The 19,273-nt window shown below is 40.6% G+C and overlaps 3 protein-coding genes across 8 annotated transcripts; 1 reads left to right on the plus strand and 2 right to left on the minus strand.

The window, feature by feature from the left end:
- Window positions 1-149: 149 nt before the first annotated feature.
- Window positions 150-5,830, minus strand: LOC103341165 (uncharacterized). Of its 4 annotated transcripts, none has more exons than XM_089043444.1 (10): window positions 5,460-5,830; window positions 5,264-5,331; window positions 5,067-5,128; window positions 4,805-4,954; window positions 4,447-4,623; window positions 3,902-4,114; window positions 1,893-3,631; window positions 1,739-1,804; window positions 1,572-1,641; window positions 150-1,095 (listed from the first exon to the last, which is right to left on the minus strand). In XM_089043444.1, exons 1-10 carry the CDS (start codon window positions 5,669-5,671, stop codon window positions 403-405), a joined length of 3,450 nt encoding a protein of 1,149 aa, XP_088899570.1. In that variant the 5' UTR covers window positions 5,672-5,830; the 3' UTR covers window positions 150-402. The 4 variants fall into 4 exon arrangements, with proteins under 4 accessions (XP_088899570.1, XP_088899569.1, XP_016651709.2 ...); XM_089043443.1 differs by having other exon boundaries at window positions 1,572-1,647; window positions 5,460-5,811; XM_016796223.2 differs by lacking the exon at window positions 4,447-4,623 and having other exon boundaries at window positions 5,460-5,811.
- Window positions 5,831-7,822: 1,992 nt separating this feature from the next.
- DIN10 (Raffinose synthase family protein) lies at window positions 7,823-10,925 on the plus strand. Its single transcript, XM_008244595.3, has 4 exons — window positions 7,823-8,007; window positions 8,129-8,184; window positions 8,273-9,831; window positions 9,978-10,925. Exons 1-4 carry the CDS (start codon window positions 7,848-7,850, stop codon window positions 10,723-10,725), a joined length of 2,523 nt encoding a protein of 840 aa, XP_008242817.2. The 5' UTR covers window positions 7,823-7,847; the 3' UTR covers window positions 10,726-10,925.
- Window positions 10,926-11,098: 173 nt separating this feature from the next.
- DAYSLEEPER (BED zinc finger and hAT dimerization domain-containing protein DAYSLEEPER) lies at window positions 11,099-15,371 on the minus strand. 3 transcript variants are annotated; one of them, XM_008244593.2, is made up of 2 exons: window positions 14,901-15,371; window positions 11,099-13,528 (listed from the first exon to the last, which is right to left on the minus strand). In XM_008244593.2, exon 2 carries the CDS (start codon window positions 13,505-13,507, stop codon window positions 11,333-11,335), a length of 2,175 nt encoding a protein of 724 aa, XP_008242815.2. In that variant the 5' UTR covers window positions 13,508-13,528; window positions 14,901-15,371; the 3' UTR covers window positions 11,099-11,332. The 3 variants fall into 3 exon arrangements, with proteins under 3 accessions (XP_008242815.2, XP_008242814.2, XP_088899292.1); XM_008244592.2 differs by having other exon boundaries at window positions 11,099-13,552; window positions 14,901-15,212; XM_089043166.1 differs by lacking the exon at window positions 14,901-15,371 and adding an exon at window positions 14,079-14,097.
- Window positions 15,372-19,273: the final 3,902 nt, after the last annotated feature.

Raw genomic sequence — 19,273 nt, forward strand, 5'->3', positions numbered from 1 at the left:
GAAACTTTTCATCAAACTAATCCTCGAAATGTTTCATGCATGTTGTTTTCTCATTAAACTCTTACAATTAAAAGTTGTGTCGTTTTCTCACCAAGCATATCTATAAAAGTTGTGTCGTTTTAGGTATAGCCGATAAGCCTGATTGAATGTGAAAGAAAAACCCATTTGCTCAATCTCTCTATCATCACTTGGCATGTAGGTTAAAGGTTTGAATACATGCTTGGCCACTCGACTTGTAAATAATCAATCGAGAAGATAATATATACAACATGCCCGGCCCAGTGATTTGGGGTTTAAGGCTTTGATAGGGTTCTATAATATATAGAGAAAAAGTGTGAGCAAGAAACTGTCAAGAGAGAAGCTGGATGATATATTAATCAAAGAGCTCAGGCAGTCAGCCAACTATCCATTTCTCAAGAGCTCCAAGATGCACTCTGCATTCCGGATATCTTGGTTCTCTTGTGAATCCTCATTGTTATTTCCTTGCGAAAAATCAACACTTGTGAAAGTCTGGACACCCGGGCCATGACCACCACAGTCCTGTTCCCTTCCTTGCTGTGCTCGTCTTACTTCCTTCTGATGCTCGGTTAGTTCCAGCCTTCTCCTCTTCAAACTTGGATGAGGCATTTCCTTGTGCTCACCACCACCTATGGTATCCTCTACAAGTTCTACTCTTTTTGAGACTCCGTTATGGGTTGCATTCACCCTGTATCTTGGCAGAACAGCTGCGACTTGCGGTCTAGATTGACATCTTTGAAGTGGTAGGCTTCTCTTGTGGAGGTTTATTCTGCCATTTCTCCAGAGCTTGTCTAGTACATTAAGTAAGGTCTTAGGGTAATCCAACTTGGTTTGTTCACCATATGTGGAATTCCAAAAAGTGATGGTCTGCTCTGAAATGGACAGATTTGGGTGATCAAGAGTTTTTTCAAGGATGGGTGCTTGGAGTATGAGAAATGCAGAATCAAAGATTATTGGAGGCTGACTCCTCCGTAAACAACCAAGTGTTTCTGCCCATAGGAGTTGAAATTGATCACTGGTGCTCTCATCCTGCATTTCCATGAGTACCAGCCACTGAAGCAGTGGGCTGGATATCAACTGCAAGCACATAGATACACAAAACCATGTTTAAGCATTTTTAAGAAATATAAGCTAATGCGTGAAAGCCAAAAATTAAGGTCAATACTGATTTTTTATTATCATTCACTCAGAAAAACAAGGGAATAGAAAACAACAGATGCAACAGCTGGACAACACTTTCAGAACAGCTTTCCTATTAGGGACACTCTAATAAAGGGTTTCCAGCACATTCCAGGTTTCAATTTCTTCAATAAAGTAGGAGCCGCTACATGCTCATTATTTATTTATTATGGCTAATTCGAACAGATGGATCTCACTTAAGCCAGTAACAACTTTAATCTAAACTTGCTTCCATTTGAAAGAAGATATGTTCTTCTTCCTCAATGCCATGATCTAAAGACTCAAACAGTGAACTGGTATATAGTATTATCATATCTCTTCGCTTCACTATGAAAGGAGACAAAAATCACAAATCACAGGAAATAGGCACGAACCTCAAAGAAGGAAAGGATATCCTCTTTCAAGTGAAGGGAACTGATGAAGTAGGCCAATGTAGAATATACCCTGCAACTTTCACATCAAATGGAGACATTGATATTAATGAAATTATACAAGGAACAGCACAAACATGAAAGCTAAGAAATTGGCTGCCTTGACTTACCTCGAGGCCACCCTAAGACCAATCGGTGAGTCTGTTCCTATCTTTGTCTGCAACAACTCCATATATCTGTATAATATTGATGCATTAAACATGAGAAATGACAGCGGAACCATTTGACTTTGGCTAAATTCAAGTTAGCAGCATTTGCACTTACCTAATGGTCACTTTCAGGCAGCATGTGATGGCACTGGAGACCGTGTAGTTAGAGCCATGCTTATCATTTCCATCTGAACTTATTTCTGAAGAACAGAAATTTTCCAAAATACATATCAACACATAACCATATAAGGCAATGAGATGGAGATCCAGATCCTTGCATTTTAACTCAAGCTCATCGCCACACACAAGCATGCTAGTATACTTGTCAAGGCACGTATCCAATATTGAAAACAGATCCTCAAAGAAACTTCCAATAGTGAAACACTCAGGCAACGAGGTACACATAGAACCATAGAGTGAGGTCCACAATGTGATAACTCGTTCAAGCTCAACCTGTATCTGCAATGAAGCAGGAGATTCTTCCGGGGAGCTTCTAATGTTTGCTGACTTAAAGTCTTTCTGGGTGCAGGAGCATACAACTAGCGGATAGGACAAGAGATACAACATGGCAAAACAACATTTGCTGTCAGAGTCCATTTTCAATAATGAAAAACCCTTCACATCATTAATGTAGAACTTCAGACCTTCTGCTATTGCTATCCACATACTTAAGCAGCTAGGCCCACTGTGCTTGTACAATAATCCACTAGTGACAACTAGACTTTCCAGGGGATCAAATGATGATAGCATAAATTTAAAATATTTCTGCATTCTATGCAGAATGAAGTCTGTTTTGAGTACACGCGAAGTTGACTGAACCACCACACAGAAGTAAAGTACACTTAAATAAACCATTGGTGAAACCATGTCCATATAGGCAACAGAGCTTACATCCAATTTTGCAAATCCAATGTCAGCAACCACTTGCAGGTATTCAATATGCTTGATGTCTAATGGCACCTTGTAAAGAGGGGATCCCACTATAGTAGGTTCTATCTCCTCACCTACAGCCTCCACCAACTGAAGGCATATATGATGCAAGTCACTTCTGTCACTACTATTCGAACTTACTTCTTCACATACATTTTTTATGAACTTCAGTATTGCATTCAAACACAACATAATATCATTATAACTAATAGACGACCTTTTGAACTCCAATTGAATTCCTTTCAACACAGACCTAAATAACTTTAAGGAAGCATCAGCAGCTGGAATTCTTTTATCATGGGAGACAGTTTCCCCTGGCATTTGACAGATAAGAACGTAGATCACCTTTAAATGAAAGTCCAACAGACTCAGATCCCATGGCAACCATTTGATGGGATACTGCTTCCACGAGCAATTGCGAGACATAAGGGGAGCATTCGCATAGCTTTTGGCTGATAACTGATGGCTTACCTGGTTAAGCGAGTCATAATCTATATCTTTACATTTCGCCAATATAAAATCATCAAGCAAATCTACACACAGATTCCTTGTCCAGATGTTCTTACCATCAGGATCCATTTGAAAAACTGCTTCAAAGATAGGCTGTACAACCAGTCTGATCATTGAAGAATCATTGACAGAGGTATCAAGTTTATGTAATAAATAACACCATGTGTTCAAGCAAGCCAATTGAACAGATACATCACAATTAGTCGACATGATGCCTATTAGTGGTGTCATAATGAGCTTTATGCTTTTTAAGGATCCATTTTTTTGGATTTCACCATAGTTTCCTCTGTATGTTCCTATTTGTTGCACACCATTGTCCACTTTTACACCATTGTCCACTTTTACATCATTTGTCTCACAGGGTAATACCATTGGAGGGTGAACAAGAGCATCAATAAGACCTTCCCAGGCAACCTGCGAAATTGGAATACATAACAATGTTAATTTAAGACATGGCATCTGAAAAATTCTATAAGAGCACTCTGATACTAAATTAACTATTAAAACTGACAAGGATTAGGAACTTGGTTCTAGAAGCCCACTCAACAATAGACAACAGCTAACTAGTGGATATCGGTTCATGACTTGGAACCTTGTAAACCCAAACTTAATTTGGTTTAAAGTTTTTATATTCAAATTAGGTTTAGTATTGCGGCATCATCAACCCTTTAAGACTAGAAGTACCTGCGAAGCAATTTGAACTTGTGAGTCATGATCTGAAAATGTATGCTGAGGAATTTTCAGCATTTCATTAATTAACTGCCTGTTCTTCAAGGCATGAGGTCCCAGTAAACGGATAAACCATCCCCAGGCTTGAATAGTATGAACCTTCATGCCATTGTTCAGCATGTTGTGCATCCCAGTAAGCAATTTTGGCTTCAAATCTTTGAAAAGTGCCTGTGTACGAAAGAAAAAGGAAATATGGATTTTATAAATTACAAAAAAATCCAAGTCTAATACAATTTTATATTGTCAGTCTTAAGACTTAAGCTTGTCATCTGCTTTCTTGAAACAACAAGCAAGACAAAGCTCAAGAAAACACCTCATGGTTCTACATGTGAAGGCCAAGCCAACCAAGCCAACGAAGGCATGCAATACATAATGGTTGAGCGATTTAGTGGAGGTAATACTGTGAAGGCCAAGCTAACCATGTTAAACTTTTTCCTGATATGGCTTAACCTACTTGTACTAGAAGTGAGACTTGAAGAAAACGACAAGCACGTGAGTACCTTGGAAAGATTTAGTGGAGGAGGTAATATTGTAGACTTAATCTTCAACAGACACCTTTCCGACATATCCCTCTCCCTCTTATCTAAACTAAGAAGTCTTCTATATATTGGAGGAGCCCATATATGCGACAATTCTCTCATACTCTCACTTAGCAAAGATGCTAGCTTCATAACAGCCTGTCATAATAGCACAGATACATGGAGGAGTAAGTGGGAAATCAACAATGTCAATTTACAGTTGAAAACAACTAAAATCTTACATCCCCGTGATCTCATAAGAATTATTTAAAGAAACATCATACAATGCGTAGTACTTATGAAATGTGCTCTATACTGAGCATGTAAGTGCTGAGTGTACCTGCATAGCCTCAAAAGTCGTCGACAAAGAACCAATGGGATTGTCAATTGCATGAACTACTGCAAGCAAAAGAGAATGGAAATGGGCGGCTAAAAGTGGTGCAGCTAACTGTTGGACAGATATGCACCATACTCCTAAATTGCAAACCGCCTGCAGTTCAGAAATCAAAGGGGTTAATATGCACACATGAAAATTTTATATTTATTTGAAAACAAACAAATTGCACAGATTATGGTACATTACCGTTAATGTAAATAATTACCTTCATTTTCGTGGTTGTGATGAGTTTTGCCAATGACTCTAAAACCAATTTGACATCATCCACTGCGAGACAGAGAAATTGGCGATAGACAATTAGAACATGTTACCCATGACCATGAGATTAGTTTAAGCTCAGCTGCTTTAAAAGTTTAAAATTTTAATTTCAAACAATTAGATGTTCGAGTGGGCTTCATATACCTGCAATTTCGGCAACAATGGATGGATGATATATCATAAAGCCCAAACATTTCAATGCCTGAGTCACACTGCAATTTGAAACCCAAAAACAAAATCCAAAATATATTGAATTACACTTCAATAAAATTTGAAATTTAAAATATTAAAATTATAAAAATAAAAATAAAAAACAGAGGAACAGAGTATCGGAACTCACATTTCTTCGTCATCGTCTTGAATATCGGCAATGATTGGATGGATTAGGCTCTGAGAGGTTCGCGCGAGTGTTTGAATTGAAGCATGGCTGTCAGATGACTGTTGCTGGAGGTGTAAGAGGGTAGAGTAAGCGAATGACTTATTTGCTTTGGTTCCTGAAGCTGAAGAAATGAGGTATTTGATTTCATCGAGCTGGTCTGAGAAATTCGACATTGTTGCGGTGGGAGAGACGAAGAAACAGTGCCAGTAGTATGTGATGTGAAACCCTAAAGTGGGACTGCGGTTGAGATGGGGAGCACATTTCGCGCCAAAACCCGGGAAAGGGCGGGTTCAGTGAAACGGATGGCGGGTTGATTAATTGATTAAACGGCCGTTGGGCTACAGGCCCCAAAAAAAATATAGGAAAGATAAAGTACGCCGCAGCCCATCTTATTCTGTTCAGCATGTGATTGCTGGCGGTGTTTGCACTGGTCCCACATCAAATAAATTGAAATCCATGGTCTGATCATGTCCTCAAAAGTGGGTATCCAGAATCAAACTTTAAGATATCCACCATGTATCACTTTAATTTAGTCACAATCGTCCAGACGGACTCATCCATGCCTAGACAATTTCCATTTTCAACTAATAGTAACTCCACCCATTTGCCATTTGTCATTTGCCATGACAAGGGAGCTAAGCATTCTTATTTACGTGAATAGTTCTTTGCTTTCAAAAGGTTGTGGTGTTTTCACCAATTGTCATGGCAACAACTATTCATATGAGATATGAGGAGATAAATTTGTATAGAGTTTTGGTGTGAGAAGTGAAAACTACAATTAAGTATTTATTTTTTAAAAAAATCTGAACTTTTTTGTTTTTTTTAGATTTTTTAAAATTTTTGTTGTTGCAGACGTCAGCAAACTGGGGCTGAACCTAGAGCAGATCTTGCCTGAGGGCCAGTTAGGGTTCGTGGGCCCCGTATCCTGCCAGGTCAAGACAGGCCCGCTGGAAATGGATTTATAGTGCTGCCTCTCCCCAACCTCGAGCTTGGGCTCGTGGGTGGAATGGCTCTAACTAATTAGCTTCTAAATCAGCCTTTTGTTTTTATTTATTTATTTTTTTAAATACAAGAGAAATTGAAAAAAGAGAGTATCAAATTGAGCTACAAGTCTCTTACTCTAATTAGCTTCTCAAATCTTAGCAAGCTTCTCAAACTTGACCAGATAAAATCTCATACCTTATAAATTAAATCATTGAGCTTTGATGTGATGTGCGAGACTAATGTACATCATACAAATTACAGGATGCATCTTTATCACAAATATATTTATGTTGGACCAAATCAGATTTATACACGCTTGCATTTGGCATGAGGGAAGCAAACAAAGTTCGAAGTAGATTTTTTGTCAAAGAAAGACTGAAGTTGAAAGTTTGGAACCAATTTGCTGACATAATTAACGTTCCTTAATCAACAATCATACGGTGTGATTAAAATGATGGATAGTGACCCCCCAAAAGATTTGTTGCTCGTGGGAGTTTTGAATTTGCTACTCAATGTTCTTTAATTGCCCCATGTTTATGAAATGAATATTTATCTTTGTCTAAAAAACCAAAAACTTCCCCGCGCAACACAGGTACATCTCATCATTACGTAACATGTATATATGCACATCTCATTTTCATAGCTGAATTTAAAGGATTATCTCATACATTAGATCAATTCATACATATACAAATTATTACTCGTGACATTGTATCAAATTGAGCCACAAGTCCCTTACTGTAATTCGCTTCTCAAATCTTAGCAAGTTTCTCGAACTTGACAAGATAGAATCTCATTCCTTATAAATTAAATCATTGAGCTTTGATGTGATGTGCGAGACTAATGTATATCATACAAATTACATGATACATCTTTATCACAAATATATTTATGTTGGACCAAAACAATATTAGTCGCACATATTATGTGTACTGTAATTAAAGGTAGAGGAGTGCCACATCAATGATTGATCATAATAATTCTCCACTATCACCTTATCAGCAACGATCATACACGTCAAACAAAATAATACACGCTTGAGCTTGACTAAGAAAAGTTCAATTTTATTTTTACCCAAGCAAAGTAATTCGCAGGCGTTCACGTCAAAGACTGAAGACGTGGACACAGGTCAGCACGTGAATAAAATAATTACATCCCGCCCCGCGTGTCAAAATTCGTGAAGCTGGACAGTGGATTGGTAGGACGTGGATCCGACGTGGAAGTCTTACCCATCGTCGAATTCAACGGCCCAAGCTAAGACGATATTCGTGTTGCCGTCGGATAGGATAAGCTGTGACTTGAAAAGGGCGAGACGAGACAAGTAGTAATAGAAATCATAGAGAGAGAGGTCGAGACTCGGAAGCAATGGTGTCAAATTCGTGTTACAGTTCTCTGGCTCGTATTATAAATACTAACCCGACATTTCATTTACCCACGTTCAATTGTTCCAAGCGTTATTCTTGTGCTCTCAAATTCAATCTCCCAAACCGATCAAACAACTTGCTGAATCGCTCTACCACTTCTGGTATTATTCTCTTCTCTCTCTCTCTCTCTCTCTCTCTCTCTTTGCTTATGCTATCTGTTTGGTTTCCCAGAAAACTAATTTGAGGGCTTTACTGACAAGCTTCATTGTTTCTTTCGTTCATGTTGTGGAATTTGCAGATTTTATTGGAATCGAGCACCTTCGTTGTTGGCTTTTCAGGTATTTTTCAATTACATAATCCAAGCGTGGAGTTTGAATTATTGAATTTATGAATTAGAATTTCAGACGTTTATTTGAAATATTGCAGAGAAGAGAGAACCGTACACCCTACATAAAGCTATACAAAGAGAAATCAGAGGAAGAAGAAAGAGAGATGACGATCAAACCGGCGGTTCGCATCTCCGAGCGGAAGCTCATAGTGAAGGACCGGACGATTCTGACCGGAGTACCGGACAATGTGGTCGCCACCTCCGGTTCGTCTTCCGGTCCGGTCGAGGGGGTCTTCCTCGGCGCGGCTTTCGAGGGGGACAACAGCAGGCACGTGATTCCCTTAGGAACTTTTCACGACGTCCGGTTCTTGGCGTGCTTCCGGTTCAAGTTATGGTGGATGGCCCAGAAAATGGGCGATCAAGGAAGAGACATCCCGCTCGAGACTCAATTCCTATTGGTGGAGACCAAGGACGGGTCCCACCTAGAATCCGACGACGGAGACGAAGCGAATCAGATCGTCTACACCGTGTTCCTCCCCCTTATCGAAGGCTCTTTCAGAGCTTGCTTGCAAGGCAACGCACAGGACGAGCTCGAGCTCTGTCTGGAGAGCGGCGACGCTGACACCAAAGCGTCGTCGTTTTCGCACTCGCTATTTATCCACGCCGGGACGGACCCGTTCTCTACAATTGCTGAAGCAATCAGGGCCGTTAAAGTTCACTTGCAGACGTTTCGTCAACGGCACGAGAAGAAACTCCCCGGAATCGTTGACTATTTCGGGTGGTGCACCTGGGACGCGTTTTACAAGGAGGTGACTCAGGAAGGCGTTGAGGCTGGGCTTGAGTCCTTAGCCGCCGGTGGCACCCCGCCGAAATTCGTTATCATCGACGACGGCTGGCAATCCGTTGGCTTCGACGAACAGCAGGGGTTGCTTAGGTTGACTGGGATCAAAGAAAATTCGAAGTTTCAAAAGAAGGACGATCCGACGGTGGGGATTAAGAACATTGTGAACATAGCGAAGCAAAAGCACGGGTTGAAGTACGTGTACGTGTGGCACGCAATCACCGGGTATTGGGGCGGGCTGCTACCCGGGATCAAAGAAATGGAGGAATACGGATCCCTGATGAAGTATCCGAATGTGTCCAAAGGAATTGTGGAGAATGAGCCAACATGGGAAACGGATGTAATGGCCGTACAAGGTTTGGGTCTAGTTGACCCCAAAAGCGTATACAAATTCTACAACGACTTGCACAGTTACTTGAGCTCTGCGGGTGTAGATGGGGTTAAGGTGGACGTGCAGTGCATACTCGAAACTCTCGGAGCCGGGGTGGGCGGTCGGGTGGAGCTCACCCGGCAGTACCACCAGGCCCTCGACGGGTCGGTGGCCCGGAATTTTCCAGACAATGGGATCATAGCGTGCATGAGCCACAATACTGATGCGTTCTACTGCTCCAAACAGACGGCCGTCGTGAGGGCGTCGGACGATTTCTACCCAAGTGACCCGGTGTCGCACACGATCCACATTGCGGCGGTTGCGTACAACAGCGTGTTTCTCGGCGAGTTTATGCTGCCCGATTGGGACATGTTCCACTCACTCCACCCGGCGGCTGAGTACCACGCGTCCGCCAGGGCCATCAGTGGTGGGCCCATCTATGTCAGGTAACTAACTACTATTGTATTGACTAATGTTTGTTTGTGTTCTTAATTAAGCAAATGTTGATTTTTTGTGAGAATGTGTTTGCTAATTAAGTAATCGGTGTTGTTGTGTTTGCTAATTAAGTAATCGGTGTTGTTGTGTTGGGCAGTGATGCGCCTGGGAAGCACAACTTTGAGCTACTGAGGAAGCTGGTGTTGCCTGATGGGTCGGTGCTCCGAGCCCGATTGCCGGGAAGACCGACCCGGGACTGCTTGTTCTCAGATCCGGCCCGAGACGGGGTGAGCTTGTTGAAGATATGGAACATGAACAAGTACACAGGCGTGCTTGGTGTGTACAACTGCCAAGGAGCGGCGTGGAGCACCACAGAACGGAAGAACGCGTTCCACGAAACCAAGTCAGAAGCCATCACAGGTTTCATTCGCGGCCGTGACGTCCACCTCATCGCAGAGGCCGCCGTCGAAGCCGATTGGAGAGGTGACTGTGCCGTCTACAGTCACCGGACTGGAGATCTGGTGACGCTGCCTTACAATGCGTCCCTGCCCATCTCTCTCAGAGTGCTTGAACACGAGATTTTCACGGTGACCCCCATCAGGGTTTTGGGCTCTGTCATCAGTTTCGCTCCCTTGGGACTGGTGGACATGTATAACGCAGGGGGGGCCATTGAAGGGTTGAGATATGAAGAGAATGGAACTAATGGTTTGGTTCGATTGGAGGTTAAGGGGTGTGGCAGGTTTGGCGCCTACTCTTCAGCTAAGCCCAGGAGGTGTTGCGTGGGTTGCAATGCGGTAGATTTTGACTACAATTCGTCGTCTGGGTTGGTGCGCTTGAGCTTGGACCATTTGCCTGAGGAGGAGGAGGAGGGTCAAAAAGTTCACGTCGTTAAGATAGAGTTATAAGAAATGGTTCTTCATCCATCATTAGGCTTAGTTAGATTGGATAAATGGGTTCATTGTCCCTTTCGAATTCTCTGCTCTTCTCTGTTGAGAACGCCCATTGAATTATGTAATAGTTGGGAGGGAGGAAATTTTAAAATTTGGAATAATTTTATATTGTAACTCGTATCAATAATGTAGAAATATCAGTTCATTTGCCAAAATGAATGTCTTACATTCAAGTTGTTCATGACGACTAGCCATACAGGCAAATATCCATTATTCATTTGGGTTAAGATTTTAACAGCTCTATCATCTCGTGTAAGACAAAGCATAATGCACAATCTCAAACAGAAATGTTTGAGGAGCAGGGCATGGCCTAATAATCCTCCATTGCTTTCCCAGCACCAAACTTCATGTAATCATAACCATCAGAAAATTTAAGACTACAATAAGCTAAATGTTCAGATCCAAGCATTCAATCTCTTAAAATGGTACAAAAGATAAATACTTCTAATGGTGAAATAAACTACGTTAAATGATACAGAACCTACCATCATACATCTTCCTGGCTGGGCAACTTACCATCACATATCACAAACGCATCGTGACGGCGGAACAAACCTACAATCTAATATTCCATTCTCACTAGTGCATTATTTGGAGCTTCTGCCGATCCATGCTGCATCCAATCCTTGGCGCATATAAGGGCTTCCACTGTCTCTGGTCGTAAAGAACTCCTGTACTGATCCATCTCTTTGGCAATGGTATCAAAAACAGACTCAGAAGGAACTGTGGATACTGGAATTGACAAAATATCACGAGCCATCTTTGAAAGTGTCGGGTACTTCATCTTGTTCAGTTTCCACCAGCCCAACACATCAAATTCATGGACTCGAGGCAACAGAGACTCGTCCAAATACTGATCCAGCTCTGACTTCATCTGTTGGCTAGTAGTCTCCATGATGTACATATCAAAATCCGTGAGTCCATTGTCTGTAAGAAGAGTTCCTCCTTGGGAATCCTCTGTCTTGACGTTGGCTCCCCCAGTTCCGTCATCTGCATAAGTTGGTGTGAGAGGCAAAGGCAGTGTCAAGTATTCATGGAAGAGCTCATGAATTCCATCATCAACAATCTTGATAAATGTTGGAGCTTCTTCACCGTAAATTTTGTTGAAACTGAACTCGACAAGCTTCATCTTGAACCTGGGATCCATAACTACCGCTGTTGCCAAAGCCAGGCTACAGTTCTTCCAGTATTTTTCAATCCTATCTTGCATTACCTTAGTTAGGCTGCTAATGAAGGGATCCTCACTTGTAATTGTACGAACCAGCTCTGTCTGAATCCTCCACACTTCATGGAAGAAGGTAACTGCAGTTGGGTTTGATGTAGTGGTAAGGATGTTGGCTGCATCAAAGATAAGTTTCAAGTATGTGCAGAGAGTATCAACTTGCTTCCAATCTTCCAATGATGGGGCATGTTTGTAATCAGAATCAGATGTATCCAAGCAAGAAAACACTTCCTTTAATTCAGAAGCGGCCACCAGCATCTCATACGTTGTATTCCATTGAGTTTGGTCGTCAAGAGATAGGGTCCTTTCACTTGGGACTTGAAGCTGATTCTTAAGCTCGAGAAATTTCTCCTCATGGGACTCTGATGTCTTCACATACTTGACACTGTCCCGGATTTTTTTCACTGTATCTTCCCCTGCCGCTAACACTTCTGTTGCAATGCTACTCAAAGTGCGGGCAATGCAATTTCCCACCAATAACTGACCATTGAGGATATGTGGGTTCTTGATAGGGATAAGAGGCCTTAAATTTGCAAGAGCAGCCTCACTCAATGGCCGATCATAAGTGATTGAAAATAACTTGCTTTCCAAACTCCAATCATGAAGGCAAACAGCAACAGCGTGACTAAGCACAGTATCTGAGTCGGGATATGGTTCCATCACAACATTGAGCAGCCGCCGGTGCAACTTCCAGTCAGCATCAATGAAGTGCCCAGTAATAAACACATAACCCACACTTTGAGAGGAAGTCCACACGTCCAATGTAAGGCAAACACGTCCAGGTATGCCCTCAATAAACTTGGTAAGACTTTGCTTTTCCATTAGGTATGTTGCAACGCAATCTCCTTGAACAGTATTGAAGCTCACCATGTTGAACCGTGGCTGAAGATTCTGGACAAAAGCTACAAAACCAGGATGTTCAACCATATGCAGTGGGTAATCATGCATGATAATCATCCTTGCAATCTCATGGCGGCAACGGTCTGGATCAAACATAATTTGGGGTGTGCTAGGAGTTCGGTAACGCCTTTTAGGTGGATTGGAAGAGCTACCACCCCTTGGAGATGGGGTATATGGGGACGATTGACTATTGTTCTGGTTACGGAGAAGTGCTGGGCAAGTCCCCTTGGCGATATGGCGTTTGAGGTGGCTAGTACCTGCTACTTTTGCACCCGTACTATACGCAAAACTTTGCTTGCATTGGTTGCAGCATGCCCTCCTACATCCAGCACTCACAGTTTCTATGGTGAAATGCTCCCAGACTATGGACTTCTTTTTCCTTCGCTTGTTAGGCTGTGCTTCTGGAATTGCCACCTCATTGTTTTCATAGGGAGTTGCTGTTTTGTCTTCATATTGGGTTAGGGCTAGTGTCTTTTCTTCATCAGGTGTTTCCATCTTGTCTTCATCAGGGGTAGCCATCTTGTCTTGAATAGGAGTGGCCATTTCCTCTTCAACAGGGGTTGCCATTTTGTCTTCAATAGGTGTGGCCATTGTCTCTTCAACAGGGGTAGCCATGCTGTCTTGAGGAGTAAAATCCTGCATTCGGCAAGCAGGAACAACCTTTGAGAAAATGACAAGTCAATGTTGACAATAAGAGCATAAAGATAACAGAATACATGAAAAGAAAACATACTTCGCCAGAAAAATCTTGCATGAACCAAAAAGCAAGTAAATAAAGAGAATCAACATTATAAAAGCTTCTTGCATTGAGACTGTGTTGTTAAAATTGGTATTGTAGCTCATAGATGTCCGAATAATATGATAAAAGCATAATGAATAAGGGAGAAACGAACCCATATTTCAATGTGATGAGACAACTTAAGAACAGCAGATTAGTTATATAGCTGCAGTTGACGTGTGTTATGCAGCTAAATAAAATAGCAAAAAACAGCAGTTGATGTGTGTGCAAGCATACATGGAATATGAAAGGAATCCTACTTAAACATCATTCCAGCAATTCTTCCTCATCTTTTTTACTATCATGAGACATGTAACAGACACAGTTAAGCAAAGCAATTCTGCTTGTTAGACACTCCTACTTACACAACTACACAACATCTGTCAACGCTAAGCCAATTATCTCTACCTATTTCCCTTTGCTGAGAGACAAGCCCATCTCGCATGCCAAGTTTACCTACAAAGACAAGTCCGCCTAGTACCAACGCAAACCCGTGCTTAAAGTACAACGGTTGGTTTTTTGTTTTTTGTTTTTTTTTCAAAGGCAGGGTGGGGGGTTGGGTGTTAAATAAGTTTAAACACCCGTGTGAAACAATAGTTATAACTTATATCGTATATTCCACAAACTGGGCCCAATCAAACTCAAATGGGCCGAGACAAAAACATGAACTAGTCAACCCAAAAAAACCTTGACCTGCCTAGATCTAAAACAGTCCATCGGATTTAAGGCCATCTTGTATCTTCTTCAATCAAGATGAACTCTCTCACCTAACAATGGATCGCAGATGGGTCAGGTCAACACTGGACAAAAATACCTGATAACGGGCTAAAAGGATGTAAAAATAATTAAACGAAAACCAGATCTCTACGGTTTCAGCCGTTAGATCGAGCTTGGACTTTACAACTTCTTAAACGCAAGCCCAGATTGAAGAAAAAAAACCCAGTTCTCATAGAGTTAACAGATCATCCTCAACACGATATGAAAACGAAGACAAAAGGCGCTAAATTAACTGACACCCAACACCAACGGAACCAACAGACAAAATTAAACCTAATTACAGCAAAATCGCGCTACGAAATTCAAAATTTACAACACGAAAACCGAAATTAAAGACAAAATTGAGGTCTTCTTCGAAATACAAAAACCCGAGAGAAGAAGAAGGAAAGCGAAAAGCGGAGACCTATAAAAGCGTTGAAAAACAAAAATTGGGGTTAGAGTAGGGAATTTTACCAGAGGGGGTTTCGAGGGAGACCCGGAGAGAGCGAGATCGGTGACGCGGGCGTGAAGCTCGAAGGCCGAGCTTCGAGTCTCCGGCGGTGGCGAGATCTAGGGTTTTGCAGAGAGAGAGAGAGAGAGAGAGGGGAGGAGGAAAGCGAGATTGGGCTTTGGTTTGGAATAAACCCGGGAAGCTAATTGGACCTAAAACAAAAGAAGTGGTTGGGACTTTGGGACTGGGACTGGGACTTGTTAGGAGGGGATAAGATTTTGGGGGTCAGATTGAAAATAGGGCAATTCTATTTTTTTTTGGGCATGGACTTTCAAAATCTGAAGGTCCAATAATAATTATATTATTAATATCCGATCTCGATCTCTCTCTCTCTCACTCTCTCTCTCTCGATGCGCTTGTACGCCTTTGTATTTTGAATTTTAACCGGACCACAAAGCCAGCCAGCCGAAGCCAAGCCAGCCCACCATCCCCAACTTTCCCTCACGTTTCTTAGTCCTTCCTTCCAGTCCGTACGTGTAGGGCGTGTAGCCCACCGAATATATTGGACTATTTAAACGGGTGGGGGCCCACACAGGGCTTTGCTTGCTTTTTTTGGTTGGAGGGTGAAATTTTCCAGCCCAATGATGTGTCCATAGCATTCACAGAGAGAGAGAGAGAGAGAGAGAGAGAATGAGAGAGAGTTGATTTTGAAATTTGTCTTGTGACTTGTGTGAGGCTCAGTGTCAGAACCAAACTTGGGTTTAAGCATCCATGCTCATGGCCTTAGTTGGGCATTGGGCAAGAGCAGGATGTCTTTCTGAAGGGTATTTTGGGCATGAAGATGAAAATTGCTGGATGATTTTGGAAATTGATTTTCTTAATGAGGAGGAGAATCATATCATCCCACCAACAACTTGATTTGGACATTAGTTGAAAGTGAGAAGAGAGAGACCATAATATGGAACACACCTAGTGGTAGAGATATGTCAATTCTATAGTCACATCTGTTGTTCTAATGAACCAACAAAAAGAAAAGGAAAAAACTTGTAGGAAGAAACAATCCTTAACCAATATCAAAGTTCTACAAGTCTTAGGTTCGACTGGTATCGGATTGATGTCAAAATATCAGAAAGAGGTGCAATAATGGCCAAAATGAATGTGCCACCACCACCAACCAACCATTGCTTCAAGCTTCTCTCCTCTTCAAGGTTTTTAACTACAGTCCCTTGTGTTTTTCTTTCTTTTTTTGGAGTATGAGATAACCTAGGGTGCTCTCTCTTTTGGTAGACGAGAATTACATGAATTTTCAATTGATTCATTGTGTCTAATCATTTTAAATTCCAAATGTTACCGTATATAGTTATTTCATATTTACTTTAAATGTCAAAATTGATGACATTTGAATGAACCACTTGACTGTCCTTAGTTTTTAATAAATTCAAATTCCACTCAACTTTTTCCCCTTTTTCTTTATACGAATGGTCATTTTATATGATGGCATGCATCTTAGTGAGCAACTTTTGAGTGTTATGGTCACATTATTATCACATGACGTCATTAATTCAGGTGTTGATATGTCATGAATTTATAAATAAACACATTTCTTTTATGACATAACTGAATTGGTAACGTCGTCAAAATTACTTCTTAAACATTGAATTTACAAGAATCTCATACCATTCATGAAGATATTTATACAAGTTTACATACATATAGCATCTCGTCTTGTATGATTGCAAAAGCTCAATGGTTCAGATGCAGAAATTTATACAATTTTACATATACATACAGAATTGTCACAGTTCAAATAACTTAGCCAGGTTGATAGGTGGGAAAGAAAAAACAAAAACAAGAAGCTATTATTTGTAAGCTTAATAGGCCTGATTTTGTGGCCCAATGACGTTACCCTTTGTTCAAAATCATAAGCCTTGTAAATTCATCGCACATACATATGGTGAAGTTAGGGGTTGAGATTTTGAGGCATGTAGCTAGGCTACTAGGCTAGGGTGGGGTTGGGAGCTAATCCTCAAGCTAATTAATTTGGTTTTGGTAGAAATATATTGAGAAGTCAATGGAAGACTTGATTTAATAATCGAAATTAATTTGGATGCTCTAAAGCTTAAGGATTTCTTTCCAGGCTGCCCTTTTCTTTTGTTTGCTTTTAAGGACTTGTTGCATATTCCCCAAGTAAAAGGAAGACGTAAGCTTTTTATACCAGATAAATGTGGCTGTCTCTTTCTTGGCTACCAGCAACCAACGAAAGTCTATTTTGGTCACTTGACTTTCTTGACTTAGTATTTTACTTTAGACTTTGTCTGCTTCCTTCCTCCAGTTCAGTCCACAATGCCTTTTCTTTTTTCTTTCCATTCCATGAGCTTCAACTATATATATACTAATTAATTTCTTTAGAAATCAGAACACCGGACCTACTTAATTTTTAATTTCTTGATGTAAAGTAAACATATGAATTCTTCATAGATAAAATTCAATTCATGATGAGAATTCCAATTTATGATTAGCAAACACACCATTAATTCCCGTGAGCTAGATTAATTAAGCTTAAGAACTGTCATATGATATACTGAATTATGGTATACATATATATTTTCCTTTTCTTTTCTTTTCCTATGGGAAGTGTTTGGAATTTTGGATTATTTGATTTGATGGATCTCCAAAAACTAAAAAACACATGAAGGAGCAGGTCCTTCCTAAATTTACTACTTACGTTTTTGTTGCCTATGCAGCTGCATGCGTAGAGTGTTCAGTGCTGTTTGTAGGAGGGGACCTTTAATATCAAACAGAGATTCTTCTCCTAAACAGTAGAAACCAACACCTACACTACACTACGTACATGAATAGTAGAAACCAATACCTACACCACACGTACTTAATTATTGATTAATAATCAAGAAAATGGATACATAATTGACTAATAATAATCAAGTAATAATAAGGTGTTTAAAACACTCGTACAGCAAGTCCACTTCTCCGTCTCTGGTTATATATACTTGAATATTCAGAATTAAACCAAATTAAAAATGCAATTTAAATTTGAAAATTTGAAAGATTGAAAAAGAAAAAGACATGAGGAAAGAAACAAAGAGAGGGAGGGAGGGAGGGAGGCTGCTAATTGGGAAGGGAAAAGACAAAGTCGTGGGTTAAATCAACTCGACAAAACCCTTCAATCGTGTTGGGCATGTGTGTTGGTAGATAGTGTCAGTGATATACTGACAAATGAATACATGCATTTCCATGCAATTGTCGCTGCCCTTGTACACGTGCACAACACAACCTGACTGCCTTTTTCAAACTGCTTCCTCCTCTTCCTCCTCCTCAATTTATATTGGTTGCTAAGCCATATTCACATTCTGCCGATGCTCAACTCAACGTAGAGGGTGAAACACCAAGTTTCCCGTATATTCTATTCTATATAATATATTCATGTTTATCCAGCTATTCGTATTATGTGTTGAAGAATAAACACAGTCTCATATTCGAAAACTTAACAAAATAGAAAGTCTCATATAATGAATTCCACTCCAATAATATCGAACCCCACACTTGATAAACATGTAGTTAAATTTGGGACAATATCGATATTGTTAGTGATGAGTCAAAGATCCATCGCTTTAAAATCTTAACACTATGCATCCTAATATTAATATATATATATATATGCATAATATAAGGCACCAACGGCTACCTAATTACTCATTCCCACCAAGTTTCCCTGTCTGTGAATACTACTCAGTATAAACATGTAAGCTTTGTCAGCGACAATGATATTATTGATGACATACTGAGAATCCACTCTTCAACAATTAAAGAACATACTTTTCATAATTAGGGCTAGTCATGGTTGATTAGCAATTTATGTTTTCTTCTTCGAATCAAGAAAGAAAAAACAGAGCACAAGCAAAAGAACACACGAGCTAATGTATTGTCTATTATCTCTATCAATCCCCAGTACCAATGGCCGGGAAAACTCTATGCATGATGGTGAATGGTGCAACGAAAGTGGATGAAATGGTGGAGGTGGTTGAGTTGAATATTATCAAATCAAATCATACGAAATGACAAATGTCGACAAATGATGAATGAAAAAGCACAGATTAATTTCGGTGAAAAGATGATTAAACAAAGGGTTAATGAGTGAGTGCCAGCTGCTTATTAACTTTTAAAAAGTCTTTTAGTTACTTAAACATGCACATAGGAGGACCCCACTAACAAATCACAAATCACAAATCACAAATCAGTGTCACGATTAGGAAGCGAAAGGGGTGCGTAGTGCATTAACGTGCGCACCAACTCTCCGTTAACTTATGGTTAAGGAGGTTCTTCAGTGGTTGAGTTTGGGATGGATGAACGCAAGGCATCGTGTCCGCCAAAACAACCC

Source organism: Prunus mume, linkage group LG8, assembly GCF_029339155.1.
Source record: "Prunus mume cultivar Tortuosa linkage group LG8, ASM2933915v1, whole genome shotgun sequence".
Taxonomy (NCBI): domain Eukaryota; kingdom Viridiplantae; phylum Streptophyta; class Magnoliopsida; order Rosales; family Rosaceae; genus Prunus; species Prunus mume.